Below are 16313 nucleotides of genomic sequence, written 5' to 3'. Positions count from 1 at the left end.
AGACTTTCAGAACTGATAATGAGTCTAATGATAAAGTTCTCTAAGAATGATCGCCCATGTCATTGCACAGCTTACATTTTTATCTAGGGTAGCACTTTAGCTAAACCACAAAACATATTTTAGGGGCAGTGGTATTCAAACATAAACTTGCTTTTATGATTATACCTTTTGAATCTTGTCCAACCTACCAGTTATATTAACACTTATTAAATTAAAAGATAGCAATCAAAGTGTTGTGTTAAGGGTTTTATAGATATTCTGTCATTCCCAAGAATACTATAATTACTATTACTCCATTTTATAGATGAGCACATTGAAAGCAAGGGGGGTTAAGTGATTGCCTAAAGTCACAGAATAATAAATGTCAACACTGGGGTTCAAGTTCAGTCCAGCCCGTCTGACTCCAGAGTCTGTGCTCTACATGGATCTGATTTCTTTACCTCCAAGGAGAGCCTCTGATGTGTGTGGGGAGTGAACACACTCAGCCCATCCTCCAGGCCAAGCAGGCCCAGCTTCTTCAGCCGCCTCTTGCATGGCATGGTTTCAGCCTTTCTTTATCCTACTCATTCTCCTGACCTTGTTCCCATTAGTCACATGTGGCCCCTGTGCATGTGTGAATGCTCAGAATTATGTTTGATGACTTGTGTGACTTAGACTCTGCAATACTAACCATCAGCAGTGCCCTGGAAGTAGGCGAGGCCTCCTGAATGCAGTTTCTGCAGGATCTCATTGCCTGCTTTGACACTCACCAGAGTGGCTGAGGAGACCCTCCCTGCAGGAGCCTGTGGAAGGCATATCAACTGCCTCTTAAGGTCAGTCTCCAGTTCCGTGAATTTTATGAGATGCAGTGAGAATTTGATGGTGGCAGGGTATTAAAAATACAACAGCAGCAGCTCTATTTCCCCCAAAACTTTCTACTCATACTGAAAATAGTTTTGCTCTTGAGCATTCACTCATTTATTCACTTGTCAGTGCATTCATTCACACAACGAGTACTTGTCGAGGGTCTGTCTTGGCATTAGGTCATGAGATACTATAATGGATAAGAGGAGTTCCCTGTCCTTGGGGAGCTCAGAATCTAGACTGGGAAGTGGGTAAGTAAATCAGTTGTCAAGCTCTGGTGGAAATAGTACTAAATCCAGGTGTGAACCAAACGCCTTGAGAACACCCGGAAGTGAGTAACTGAGAGTGTTCAGGAATGTCGGACTGTGTTAGTCATGGTGGTGTGTGTAAATTAGAAAACTTGTCGCAGGGCAGCAGTGGAGGCACAGACATAGAGAACAGACTTGTGGACACAGTGCGTGAAGGAGAGGGTGGGATGAATTGAGAGGGCAGCATGGAAACATATACATTACGTATATACATACGTATACATACGTAAAACAGATAGCCACAGGGAATTGGCGGTGCGCACAGGGAGCCAGGCCTAGTGCTCTGTGACACCTGGGAGGGTGGGATGGGGTGGGAGATGATGGGTAGGAGGTTCAAGAGGGAAGGCACATGGATATACATGTAAATCCATAGCTGATTCATGTCAATGTATGACAAAAACCACTACAATATTGTAAAGTAATTAGCCTCCAACTAATAAAAATAAATGAAAAAAAAAAAAAGATATACCTGTGACTGATTCATGTTGACATGTGGCAGAAACCAGCACAATATTGTAAAGCAATTATCCTCCAATAAAAATTTAAAAAACACACAAACAGACCCCAAACTGTGAGAATCCCTCCTTTCAAGTTTTGCCCTTATTTGACAGAAAATATTTTTTTATCTTCTGAAGGGCTAGGGTGGGGGTGAATGCTCTCTCTTTGGTGCATAAAGATCTTTTTGACCTTGAAGTAAATCATTGCAGGAATTCATCTTCATTTGCATGCTATCCTTTTATGAAGAGAGGTTTGAGTTGCTGAGTTAGAGAATCTGTTTCTGGTGCCCTTCTTAGCCTGGCTGATCCTCCTATTGTGTTTTCTGGAAAGGTTGACTCATTTAATACTTCTGCCACATGCTTGCAGAAATAACCAAAAAGTTGCCCAAAGATCTGTATTCAAGGGTGCTCATTGAGGTATTACTTATAATGACAACAACTGAAAATATCCTAAATACCCATCGATAGGGGACTGATTAAATTCATTATGGAACATGCTGCAGTGTAATACCAAACTGTCCTTTAAAGAGATTAATAAGATCTATATATATTAATCAGGAAGTGTTAATGATACCTAAAGTAAAAATTAAGAAGCTTATAGAACTGCTTATATAATATTATACTGTATTTTTAATGTTCGTTAACATATGCATAAAAATTCTGTGGGAATGTATTCCAAACTGAACAGAGGCTATTGTGGAGGATGGAGTATAGGGGATTTCACTTTCTCATCAAAGCACATCTGTATTTTGTGCATTTTAAGTTATTTGTATAAACAGCCAAAAAACTAAAGGTATTTTCCAAGAAAGAAAGGGAGTGTTTGGAAGGGAGACTTGCATAGCGGAAGGAGAACATAGCTGCAGGTAATAACTCATGCGGTCTGGTTTTTCTATTTTGTTTTATATGGTAGCCAGGGTTAAACCCATCATCTTCCTTTCCCAATCCAAAGCCTTCTCTCTTCCCCGCATTCTGCAGTTTTAACGTTGGTGTATAAAAAATCTTCTTTTCCTTATTCTTTTGCCTTCCACATCTAACTAGTTGCAAAATGTCTTTCACACATTCTCATTCTTTCCTTTGACTCTTCTACTCTTTGGTAATGCATTGGCCTGGCCTACGGGCACTGCCCTCTTCCCAGTCTCCATCCATTATTTATTTTATTGGCAGCAGAGTAATCCTAAAACCCAGAGATAATAGTAAGTTTATATGAGTCCCCAATTCTCATGGGATAAATACAAATTTCCTTGTTTTACCCTCAAGACCCTGAATGATGTGGTCTTAGCAATTGTGTCCTTTTGTATAGCTGGTGAGAGATTTTTCATTCATGCAGTTTTGCTCTTTGACATTTTTGTTTGTAACCCTTGAATCTCTTTTTTTCTACTATGTAAATGCTTCATGTATACTATTTTATATTTTAGCTATGGTAGATACATGAGTCTCATTTTTCCACTCATTCATTCTCTGAATCTTAGGGTGACTTCTGTGTAGTAGGTGATGTACTAGGTACTGAAGACACAGCATGGACCAAAAATACCCCACCATATCCCTGCCTTCTCCCAGACTCAGACAAAGCCCAAGGAGACAAGCAAATAGAATAATCACAACATAGGAAAAGCTCTGGGAAGAGAAATAACATGAGACCAAGAAAGAAAATAATGGTGACAAAGGTAGGGTAGTAGGGGAAAAGGGGGGTAAGATTAGGAAAAATCTAGCTAAGGGGGTAACATTTATTTTAAGATTGTCCCGAAAGGCAGAAAGGAGCCAACCAGCCATGACTTGAGTGGGGGTGCAACATTCCATGCAGATGGAATATCAAGCAGGACTCTATTCATATACCTTGAGGCAAGAAAGTGCTAGTCTGTATAAGTATCTGAAAAAGGACTTTGCCTGGAAGAAAGAGATTGATGGAAAAAGTGGCAGAAGATGATGTTGGGAAAGTAGGAGTCTTCAAAGTCAGGCCTTTAAAGTCATGTAATGAGTTTGGTTTTTAGTCCAAGTGCAATGGCATGCTGTTGGAGCTTTTAAACAGCAGTGAGATTATCAATCCAGTTTATCCCTTCCCGCCTTGCCCTCAGCACTGGTCACAATGTCCTGCATATAACCGTTGCTGACCGAGTACTTGAGTACATATCGCATTATTGAGTGCGGTGTCTGTGATTGATTATAGAATTAGCCACACTTCAGCAGGGGATGGATTTAGTCGTCTTTTTCAGTTTTTATCCAGCAAGCTAGATAAGTTCATAAAAAGGTAACTTTCCTGGTAATCTATTTTCAGTTCATTAATCACATATAGAATATTGGCTCTGGTTTTTCTTTAAAAAACTTCAGTATTCTGGTACTTGAATTTTTATTTAAGTCCCAATTGAGAAGTTCTGTTTTTTTTTTTTTTCTTTACCAAAAGAAGTTTGAATTTTGAAATAAAAAATCATGGAGGTGCTGCTGTATTCTGAAGCACAGAATATATGTTTTTCAGTGGCTTAGAATATAGTGGACCATGGCACTTTGATGCCCAGGGATTTAAAAAACCCCATGTCCAAAGGCATCCAGTTAGTTAACACTCAGGTTTTCTGGACCCTTACTGCGCTCTGCCATGTTGCAATTTTTATTTAATGGAGAAATTTCTCTAGATTTTTCTGCAGTGCAGTGCAGTGATGATAAGCAGAATGTCTAATAAATACTTGCATCATGCTCTTAAAAAAAGCAGCTCAGTAAACTACTCATTTGATTTTTATGAAGAAATAATTGAGCAACTTGCTTCTGTTTACTTTTTAGTTAACAACATGCATTAGTTTGGAATCTTTTTGTTACAAGTGACAGAAACCAAATTCAAATATATTGGTATACATAGGTTAGCCATGAAAGATCTGACCTCAGGTACTGTTTGGACCAAGGAATAAAGAGGGAGGGGAGGGGGAATTCGTGAGGACAGAAGAGGAGGACGCTGTTTCCAGGAGTATGAAGGAGCGCTGGCAGACAAAATGGTAAGTATTGGCTATTCCATATTGTAAAGACCAGCTGTTTAGATTAGCAGTGATAATAAATCCAAAATCCATGCTTTATTTACATATTTTTTGTAGGTCCTCTTTTGAAGCAACTCTTCAAGTCTGTATTGGATTTTTTAGAAACAAGTGTTTTTCTGGGAGTCAAGTCTTCAAGATACCAAAATAGTAAGTTATTGACACTGGTTTTCTGAAGTGGCTGCATTGATGCATTGATTTCTTTAACAAAACATTTTAAATGTCTGTTATGTTCTAGGCATGAAACTAAGCATTCTGTATTCAGAGATGAGTAGAGTATAATTGGTCTCTCCCAGCAGAGACCTCCAGCTGCTTGGGGAGATAGATGTGTAAACAAATAACTGTAACATGGAATAATTGCTAATGAAACTCTATCCAAGATGGCAAGGGGTACAAAAAGCAGAGAGCTTGTCTAGGAGTTAGTTAAAGGAAACTTGGCTAAGGACATAACATTAGAATTGAGTCTTTAAGATTAACGACTTTCTAGGTCTTTGAGCTGGTGGATGGAAGAAGGATGCTACATTCAAGGGATCAGCATGTGCAAAGGCAAGCAGCAGGAAGACAGAGATATGACCAGGGCATATGATGTGGGTGGACAGTGATGGTGGTACAGGAGTATTGTTAGAATGAATATATGCTTGCCTCCTTATTCCAGAGTCTACTTTAAGAATTATGCATTTGGATGTTTTAGTTCTAGAATGCTTGATAAAAATTAGACTCACTCCTTTATATCTATGCCATAACTTTCAAGTTCTCAACTTATATTCAGAATTAATTTTCCTATAAAGTTAACATGTAAGAATGGTGACAATAAGAAACTTTTTTCCCAAAGAACTCTAGGATTTTACCTTTGAGATGGGTTTTAATGTTCCTCAAAATCCTGGATCACTTCAAGTTATTTTATGCTCTTGGATGGTTAGCTTTTCCACTTTATCAGGATTGTTGTGGTAGAAAGTTATTTTCACAATTTTAAGGCTGTTTCTACCCACCACTCAATGAACTCTCAATTGGAGGTCATCTGGAGTGCTTTGTAACATGCTTTCTCATTAGAAATCAGAGTGGAAACTGAAGAACAGGGGTCATTTGTCCTCTCTCTCTATTTTAGTTTCTTATGGCTTTTCTAAAGAATCACTATACATTTAGCAGATTAAACAGTACAGATTTACTCTCTTAAACTTCTAGAAGTCAGAAATCTGAATTCAGTTTCATTGGGCTAAACTCAAGATATGAGTAGGACTGGTTCCTTCCTGACGCTCAGAGGGGAGCATTTATTTACTTGCCTTTTTCAGCTTCTTGTGGCCTGCTGTGTTAGTTGTCTTATGGCCCTTTCCTCCATTCAAGACACATCCATCTAGTCTCTGCTTCCATTACCACGAGGTCTTCTCTTTAGACTCCTCCTGTGTGCTTCTTACCTATAATTATGTGCGGCCCACCAGGATAATCCAGGATAATCACCCTTAACTTGATTCACAGTTTCCAGAGATTAGGTCAAGGACATTTTTGGAGGCCAATATAGTTTATAAGTCTCCTCCCAACTATGGATCCTTTGATAGTATCCTCTCCTGGTGCCTTCTTGATCAAATTGATCAAAAAATGCCATGAGCATTTTTGTGGTTGGAGGTTTATATACATTTCTTTTTTCTAACTAAATGCTTTTGAATTTGCCATATAAAACAATGCAAACAAATTGAGTGCTCACAATTAAATATCATTGTATGAATTTTTTAAGCCTTGCTTGTCAATGAGAGTAATACTTAGCAGGAAGACACCTTAGTAACTTTAGAGAAAGAAAAGGTTTATTTCTAAAGAGTGATCTCCCACGATCTCCTGTGACACCTTATGTCACTTTATAGCTCCTTTTGGGCACCAGCTTTGTCTGCATTCAAGCCATTTTGAGTTGGTGGATGGAAGAAGGATGCTACATTCAAGGGACCAGCATGTGCAAAGGCAAGCAGCAGGAAGACAGTTGATATGACCAGGGCATATGATGTGTCTGATTTATCTTCTTAGTAGACTGTAAGCTTCTTGGGGGCAGAGCCCTTCACCAATATATCAGTGTATCTGATAGAGTACATGATGTAACTAAAATATAATTAGGTGCTCTTCATGAATTAACTTTTTTTTAATTCTCACAAAATGTGAGACAGAGGCTTAGAGAGGATCTATAACTCGTCTCAAATTGGACAGGTAATAAGATACAGTGCTGATATGCAAAGCCACTCTCACTCCTGCAACCATGCTTTTATCAACTCCATTATGCTCCTCTTTACTACTGCAGTAAAGTATGTGCTGAATGAATAATAATTATTGCTTTATAGATAGCACAGCACTTTCACATACATTGTCTCATTAGATCCCCATAAAAGAGGCAGGCAACTATCACCTGCTTCTCTGTTTTAGAGATGAGCAAACAGGCTCAGAATGGCCAAGTGTGCTCCTTCATTCACTCATTCAATCTTCATTCACTGTACAGACTTTCAGTGAACCTTCATGAGGTGCCAATCCTGGGCTAATCTTTGAGAAACAGTGGTAAACAGACAGAAGTCTCTTCCCTCATGAAGCTTATGGTGCCATGGGGAACAAAGCATTACCTTTGCCGTGACTGTTCCAAAGAAGTGAAATATTTTGTAGGAACAGATAGTAGGGGATGATGGAATCTGGGAAAGCACACAAAGTTTCTTTGACCAGGGAATTATTGATCAATGTACTTTTGAGTTCTATTAGGTTGGTGCAAAAGTAATTGCGGTTTCAGACCCTGAATTTTAAATCGTTATAACTAGGCTCAAACACATGTTTATTAATCAAAATAGGAACCATTACAATCAGCATATTTTTTCCAATGAGAAATAAGGTGGTTTATTCCTGTAGTGTAAAAATCTATGCTTTAGGATGATTCCATCAACTCTTGGAAGTTCTGCCTCCTGCTGGTTGTGGAAACATTTTCCCTGAAAAAAGTTGTCAAGATGATTGAAGAAGTGGTAGTTGATTGACAAGAAGTGAGGTGAATATGGCAGATCAGGCAAAACTTTGTAGCTCAATTCATTCAACTTTTGAAGGGTTGATTGTGCAATGTGTGGTCAGGCATTGTTATGGAGAAGAATTGGGCCCTTTCTGTTGACCAGTGCTGGCTGCAGGCATTGCAGTTTTCAATAGATCTTATCAATCTGCTGAACATGCTTCTTAGATGTAATGGTTTCGGCAGGATTCTGAAAGCTGTAGTGGATCAGACCAGCAGCAGACCACTGGTGACCATGACCCTTTTTGGTGCAAGTTTGACTTTGGGAAGTGCTTTGGAGCTTCTTCTTGATCCAACTACTGAGCTGGTTGTCTCTGGTTATCATATAAAATCCACTTTTCATCACATGTCACAGTCTGATCAAGAAATGGTTTGTTCACCATACACAAAAATAAACTCAAAATGGATTAAAGATCTAAATGTAAGACCAGAAACTATAAAACTCCTAGAGGAGAACATAGGCAAAACACTCTCCGACATGAATCACAGCAGGATCCTCTATGACCCACCTCCCAGAATATTGGAAATAAAAGCAAAAATAAACACATGGGACCTAATGAAACTTAAAAGCTTTTGCACAACAAAGGAAACTATAAGTAAGGTGAAAAGACAGCCCTCAGATTGGGAGAAAATAATAGCAAATGAAGCAACAGACAAAGGATTAATCTCAAAAATATACAAGCAACTCCTGCAGCTCAATTCCAGAAAAATAAATGACCCAATCAAAAAATGGGCCAAAGAACTAAACAGACATTTCTCCAAAGAAGACATACAGATGGCTAACAAACACATGAAAGGATGCTCAACATCACTCATTATCAGAGAAATGCAAATCAAAACCACAATGAGGTACCATTACACGCCAGTCAGGATGGCTGCTATCCAAAAGTCTACAAGCAATAAATGCTGGAGAGGGTGTGGAGAAAAGGGAACCCTCTTACACTGTTGGTGGAATGCAAACTAGTACAGCCGCTATGGAGAACAGTGTGGAGATTTCTTAAAAAACTGGAAATAGAACTGCCATATGACCCAGCAATACCACTCCTGGGCATACACACTGAGGAAACCAGATCTGAAAGAGACACGTGCACCCCAATGTTCATCGCAGCACTGTTTATAATAGCCAGGACATGGAAGCAACCTAGATGCCCATCAGCAGACGAATGGATAAGGAAGCTGTGGTACATATACACCATGGAATATTACTCAGCCATTAAAAAGAATTCATTTGAATCAGTTCTAATGAGATGGATGAAACTGGAGCCCATTATACAGAGTGAAGTAAGCCAGAAAGATAAAGACCAATACAGTATACTAACACATATATATGGAATTTAGAAAGATGGTAATGATAACCCTATATGCAAAACAGAAAAAGAGACACAGATGTACAGAACAGACTTTTGGACTCTGTGGGAGAAGGTGAGGGTGGGATGTTTCGAGAGAACAGCATGTATATTATCTATAGTGAAACAGATCACCAGCCCAGGTGGGATGCATGAGACAAGTGCTCGGGCCTGGTCCACTGGGAAGACCCAGAGGAATCGGGTGGAGACAGAGGTGGGAGAGGGGATCGGGATGGGGAATACATGTAACTCCATGGCTGATTCATGTCAATGTATGACAAAACCCACTGCAATGTTGTGAAGTAATTAGCCTCCAACTAATAAAAATAATTGAAAAAAAAAAAAAAAGAAAGAAATGGTTTGTTGTTATTGTGTAGAATGAGAGACGATACACTTCAAAACAATGAGTTTTTTTATTTTTAGTCTGCTCACGATGCACCCACTTATCGAACCTTTTCACCCTTCTGGTTTGCTTCAAATGCTGAATTTCATCAAAATTGAAAATGTGATCCATACATAGCCTTCTTCAGTTACTTTTGGTAGCACAGCTAGAAGTTCTTGTACAGCTTTCTCATTTGCTTTAGTGACTTCACCCAACAGCTGAAGGTTTTAGAATTTAAAGCAATGCTTGAAACCACCAAAGCTACCACTGCTGGGACTAACAGGAGCTTCTCATGCAGGACTTGGCAATTTCTGCTTAAGTTCTTTTTACATAGATTGTGCTTTCTCTTTTATTATGAGAAATATTCTTGATTTTTTTTTGCTGTTATTCAATCCATATGCACAATAATCTTTTTGTTTTTTATTTAGATTGTGTTTTTTTGAATTCACAGTACATTTTTTTTTTTAATTCACAGTTGTTTCAGATGTAGATATTTCTTTAATTTTCTTACATTTTCTGTGATGGTCTGCAGTGCCTTTGGCTCAGGAGAGCAACATGTTCTCTCATTTTAAAATTATTGAATCATAATTAGCATACAATATAATATTCATTTCAGGTGTACAACATAGTGATTTGGTATTACTACACATTGCAAAGTGATTGTCTCAGTAAGTCTAGTTACTATCACCATACAAACTTGTTAAAATGTTGACTATATTTCTTATTCTACACATTATATGCTCCATGACTTATTTATTTTACAACTCTAATAAGTTTGTGCTTCTTAAAAACCTTCACCGACTTGGTCCATCTCCTCACTCTACCTCCCTCTGGCAACTGCCATTTGTTCTCTGTATTTATGAGCCTGTTTCTCTTTTGTTTTGCTTTGATTGTTTTGAATTTTAGATTACACATATGAGTGAAATCATGTTATTTGTTTCAGAGTTATTCACTTAGCATAATGCACTTCAAGTCCATCCATTGTTATCACAAGTGGCAAGATTTTATTCCTTTTTAAGGCTGAGTCATATTCCATTTTATATATACGCACCACATCTTCTTTTTCCATTCATCTATCAGTGGACTTTTGGGTTGCTTCCATATCTTGACTATTGTGAATAATGCTGCAAGCACAAGAATGCATATACCTTTTTAATTTAGTGTTTCTTCTAATAAACACTTAGAAGTGAAATTACTAGATCATGTGGTAGTTCTATTTTTAGTTTTTTGAGAAAGCTCCATACTGTTTTCCCTAGTGGCTACACTAACTTACATTCTCACCAACAGTGCACAAGGGTTTCCTTTTTTCTACATCCTAACCAACACCTGTTGTTTCTTGTCTTTGTGATAATAGCCATCCTTACAGATGTTCAGTGATACCTCATTGTGATTTTGAGTTAAATTCCCCTGATGATTACTGATAGTGAACATCATTATGTGCCTCTTGGGCGTCAGTATAGCTTCTTTGAAAAAATTTCTGTTCAGTTCCTCTGGTTCATTCTTTAACAGAGTGGTTTTTTTATATTGAATATATGAATATTTTGTATCTTTTGAATATCAATCCCTTATTGGATATAACATTTGCAAATATCTTCTTCTATTCAGTAGGTTGCCTTTTTGTTTTTTGGAGGTTTACTTCACTGTGAAAAGTCTTTTTGGTTTGATGTAGCCCCATTTGTTTGTTTTTACTTTCATTTCACTTGCCTGAGGAGACAAATCCAAAAAAATCTAACTAAGACCAATGTCTGGAAGATTACTGCCTATGTTTTCTTCTAGGAGCTTTATGGTTTTCAATTCCATTCAATTCAGTTCAGTCACTCAGTTGTGTCCAACTGCAACCCCATGGACTGCACCACACCAGGCCTCCCTGTCCATCACCAACTCCCAGAGTTTACTCAAACTCATGTCCATTGAGTTGGTGATGCCATCCAACCATCTCATCCTCTGTCTTCATTCTTTCTGGAGTTAGTTCTCTACTGATCTCCAGCAGCATACTGAGCACCTACTGATCTGGGGAGTTCATCTTTCAGTGTCCTGTGTTTTTGCCTTTTCATACTGTTCATGGAGTTCTCAAGGCAAAAATACTGAAGTGATTTGCCATTCCCTTTTCCAGTGGACCATGTTTTGTCAGAACTCTCCATCATGACCCGTCCATCTTGGGTGGCCCTACACAACATGGCTCATAGTTTCATTAGTTTCATTGAGTTAAACAAGGCTGTGGTCCATGTGATCAGATTGGTTAGCTTTCTATGATTGTGGTTTTATGGTCTTAGGTCTTATATTTAAGTCTTTAATCCATTTTGAGTTTATTTTTGTATATAGTGTAAGAAAGGGGTCCAGTTTTGTTGTTTTGCAAGTAGCTCTCCAGTTTGCCAGAATCAGGTGTTGAAGAGACTGTCTTTTCCCTATTATAAATTCTTGCTTCCTTTGCCATACTTTATTTGGCCATATGAACGTGGGTTTATTTCTGGGGTCTCTATTCTATTCCATTGATCTGTGTGTCAGTTTTATGCTAGTACCATACTATCTTGATTACTGTAGCTTTCTAGTATAGTTCCAAGTCTGATGTCAGACCTCTAGCTTTGTTTTTCTTTTTTGTTTTGGTCATTCAGAGTCTTTTGTGGTTTCATACAAATTTTAGGATTATTTGTTCTAGTCTGTGAGAAAGGGCATTGCTGTTTTTGTAAGGATTGCATTCAATCTGTAGATTGCTTTGGGTAGTATGGACATTTTAATTATATTGATTCTTCCATTCCATGAACATGGTGTATGTTTATACTTATTTGTGTTGTCTTTCAGTTTATTTTCTTCAGTGTCTTAAGGTTTTCAGAATATGGGTCTTTCACTTCCCTAGTTAAGTTTATTCCTAGGTATTTATTATTTTTGATACAATTGTAAATAGGATTGTTTTCTTCATTTCTTTTTCTTATAGTTCATTATTAGTGTGTAGAAATGCAATATATTTCTGTATATTTTGTATTTATTGATCTTTTTTTTAGTTCTAACAGTTTTTTGATGGAGTATTTAGGATTCTCTCTCTGTGTTATGTAAGTATATACACACATATATATACACATACATATATATATGTTCTATCTCTCTCTATATATAGTACCATGCTGTCCACAAATAGTGAAAGTTTTGCCGCCTCCTTTTCAATTTGGATGTCTTTCCTTTTTCTTGCCTAGTTTCTGTCTCTAGGATTTCCAATGCGATATTGAATAAAAGTGGCAAGAGTTGCACTGTTGGCGGGAATGTAAATTGGTTCAGCCATTATGGAAGAAGTTATGGAGATTTCTTTAAAAAGTAGGAATAAAACCACCATGTGATCCAGCAATCCCACTCCTAGGCATATACCCTGAGGAAACTAAAATTGAAAAAGTCACATGTATACCCATTGTTCATTGCAGCACTATTTACAATAGCTAGAACATGGAAGCAACCTTGATGTCCATAGACAGATGAATGGATAAAGAAGTTGTGGTACATGTACACAATGGAATATCATTCAGCCATAAAAAGGAACGAATTTGAGTCAGTTTTAATGAGGTGGATGAACCTGGGACCTATTATACAGAGTGAAGTGAGTTAGAAAGAGAAAGATACATATCACATTCTAACACATATATATGGAATCTAGAAGAATGGTACTGAAGAACTTATTTACAGGGCAGCAATGAAGAAACAGACATAGAAAATAGACTTATGGACATGGGGAGAGAGGAGGAGAGGGTGGGATGTATGGAGAGAGTAACATGGAAACTTACATTACCATGTGTAAAATAGCTAGCCAATGGGAATTTGCTTTATGGTTCAGGAAACTCAAACAGGGGCTCTGTATCAATGTAGTGGGGTCGGGTAGGGAGGGAGATGGGAGGAAGTTTCAAAAGAGAGGGGATATATGTATACCTATGGCTGATTCTCTTTGAGGTTTGACAGAAAACAACAAAATTCTGTACAGCAATTATCCTTCAATAAAATAAATAAATAAAAACATGAAAAGATTAAAAAAAGTGTGGCAAGAGTGGGCATCTTTGTCTTGTTCATGATTTTAGAAAAAAGCTGAAAGTTGAGTATGATGTTAGCTGTGGGTTTGTCATAAATGACCTTTATTATGTTGAGGTATGCTCCCTCTATGCCCACTTTCTTGAAAGTATTTTTATTATAAATGGATGATGAATTTTGTCAAATGCTTTCCCTAAGTCTATTGAAATGGTTATATGTCTTTTATCCTTCTTGTTGTTTTTCATATGGTTTCTTGTTAATATGTTGATTGATTTGCGTCCCATCCTTGCATCCCTGGAATGAATACTACTTGATCACAGTGTATGATCCTTTTAATGTATTGTTGAAATTGATTTGTTAATACTTTGTTGACAGTTTTGGCTTGTAATTTTCTTTTTTGTGATACCTATATTTTCGGTATCAGGGTGGTATTGACCTAGTAAAATGAGTTTGAAAATTGTTCCTTACTTTTTCATATTTTGGAAGTATATGAGAAGGATAGATGTTAACTCTTCTTTAAATATTTCTTAGAATTCACCTGAAAGTCATCTGGACCATGACTTTTGTTTGTTGGGAGGTTTTTGATTATTGATTAAGTTTTGTTAATGGTCATCTGTCCATTCAGGTTTTCTGTTTCTTCATGATTCAGTCTTGGAAGATTGTATGTTTCTAGGAACTTATCATTTCTTCTAGGTTGTCTAATTTGTTGGCACATAATTGTTCATAACTATTCTTTTATGATTCTTTGTATTTCTGTGGTTGTTTGTAAACTTCTGTTTCATTTATTTATTTATTTATTTTTCCCATTTATTTTTATTAGTTGGAGGCTACTTACTTTACATTATTGTAGTGGTTTTAGCATACATTGACATGAATCAGCCATGGATTTACACGTGTTCCCCATCCCGCTCCCCCCTTCCGCCTCCCTCTCCATCCCATCCCTCTGGGTCTTCCTCTTTCATTTATGATTTTGCTTTGGTCCTCTCTTTTTGTTGTTTGATAAGTTTGACTAAAGGTTTGGGGATTTTGTTTATTTTTTCAAGTACTATGTAGCCCCATTGAGTTTTTTCTTTTTCTTTTTTTAATTCTGTTTCCTTTACTCCCTCTTTGATTTTTATTTCCTTCCTTCGACTAACTTTTAGCTTGTTTGGTGTTCTTTTTTTATATTTCCTTTAAATGTAAATTTAGAATTTTTTTTTAATTTGCAGTTTTTCTTATTTCTTGAGGTAGGCCTGTATCACTATTAACTTCTCTCTTAGAATTGCTATGCTGTATACCACAGATTATGAAAAATTTTGTGTCTATTTTCATTTGTTTTAAAATATTCATTTTACATCTCCATTGATTTCTTTGTTGATCCATTGATTGTTTAGTAGCATTATGTTTAGTCTCCATCTATTTGTGCTTTTTCCAGTTTCTTCTTCTAATTGATTTCTAATTTCATATTGTTATGGTAGGAAAAGATGCTTGATATGATTTCTAGTCTTCTTGAATTTATACATATTTTTCTTGTGGCCTAACATGTGATCTACCCTGGAGAACGTTCTGTGTGTACATGAAAAGAATTCTGATGGTTTTGGATAGAATATTCTGTAAATCTATTAATGGTCTAATGTGTCCTTTAAGGCCAGTGTTTCCTCACTAATTTTCTTTCTGGATGATATATCCAGTGATATCATTGAGGTATTAAAGTTCTCTACAATTATTATGCGTGTGGGCTTTCTTGGTGGCTCAGATGTTAAAGAATCTGCCTGCAATGCAGGAGATTCAGGTTCAATTCCTGGGTTGGGAAGATCCCCTGGTGAAGAGAATGGTTACCCACTCTAGAATTCCGTGGACAGTGGATCCTCATGGGCTATCGTCCATGGGTTTGCAAAGAATCGGATATGACTGAGTGACTAATGCATACACACAATTATTATATTGCTATCTATTTCTCCCTTTATTTCTGTTAATTTGTTTTATGTATTTAGTTGTTCTTATTTTGGGTGCGCAGATATTTTCCGATGTTATAGTCATCTTGTTGATTTGATCCCTTTGTCACTTTATGTAATGCCTTGTTTTGTCTCTTATTACAGTCTTTGTTTTAAGGTCTAGTTTGCCTGATCTGCTTATCATTGTCCCGCTTTTCTTTTTGTTTTCATTTGCATAGAATGCCTTTTTCTGTCTCTTCACTTTCTATCTGTATATGTCTTTAGGTCTGAAGTGAGTTTCTTATGAGCAGCTTATAAATGTGTCCTGTTTTGTTTTTTAAATCCATTCAGCTTCTCTTTGTGTTTTGACTGGAATACTTAATCTCTACATGTAAAGTCATTATTTATATTTTTGTACTTGTTGCCATTTTTAAAGTTTTTTCCTGGTTGTTTTTGTAGTTCTTTGTTGTCTTTTTCTTCTTCTCTTCTTCTCTCGTGATTTGATGACTTTCTTTAGTACTATGCTTATAGTCCTTTTAAAAAAAAATTTTGTCTATCTTTTATAAGTTTTTCTTTACCATGAGGTTCATATTTAACAGTCTATGTATATAGCATTCTCTCTCAAGTTGGTTGTTGCTTAATTTTGTGGGTATTCTAAAAGCACTACATTTTTGCTGGTGTCTCTTATCCCAGAGAAACTTCCAACCGTTCCTTGCCCATTTGGCAGATACTCAAAATTAGTATATAAATTTCCTTCCCATATAGTCCATGTTCCCTTTAAACTGCCATGTTTTTGCTGTGTCTCAAAGTTCAGAAGTGTGTGGTTGGTTCATCTGTAATATCCCTCTGTATTGCAGGTGACTTCTTGGGGGTGATGGGGTTATTGTGGATCCTGTACCTTTTTGTTTATTATCCATTTCTATGTGGTCTTTCTATGTGCAGAAACTGTTCAGTAAGCCTTCAGGTCTTCAGGAGAAATTGCTCTATAT

General features: G+C 37.1%; 1 protein-coding gene across 1 annotated transcript in view; it reads left to right on the top strand.

Moving 5' to 3' along the window:
- LOC122440819 (serine/arginine repetitive matrix protein 2-like) overlaps nucleotides 1–16313 on the top strand; it is a 157998-nt gene that overhangs the window by 32773 nt on the left and 108912 nt on the right. Inside the window, exon 4 of the mRNA XM_043467519.1 lies at nucleotides 4723–4812. Within this exon, the coding sequence (XP_043323454.1) occupies nucleotides 4723–4812 (90 nt within the window). The remainder of the gene's footprint in view (nucleotides 1–4722; nucleotides 4813–16313) is intronic.

Source organism: Cervus canadensis, chromosome 4 (assembly GCF_019320065.1).
Source record: "Cervus canadensis isolate Bull #8, Minnesota chromosome 4, ASM1932006v1, whole genome shotgun sequence".
In the NCBI taxonomy this organism is placed as follows: Eukaryota; Metazoa; Chordata; class Mammalia; order Artiodactyla; family Cervidae; genus Cervus; species Cervus canadensis.
Note: the sequence above shows the minus strand (reverse complement) of the source record. Positions and strands in the feature narration are given on the sequence as shown.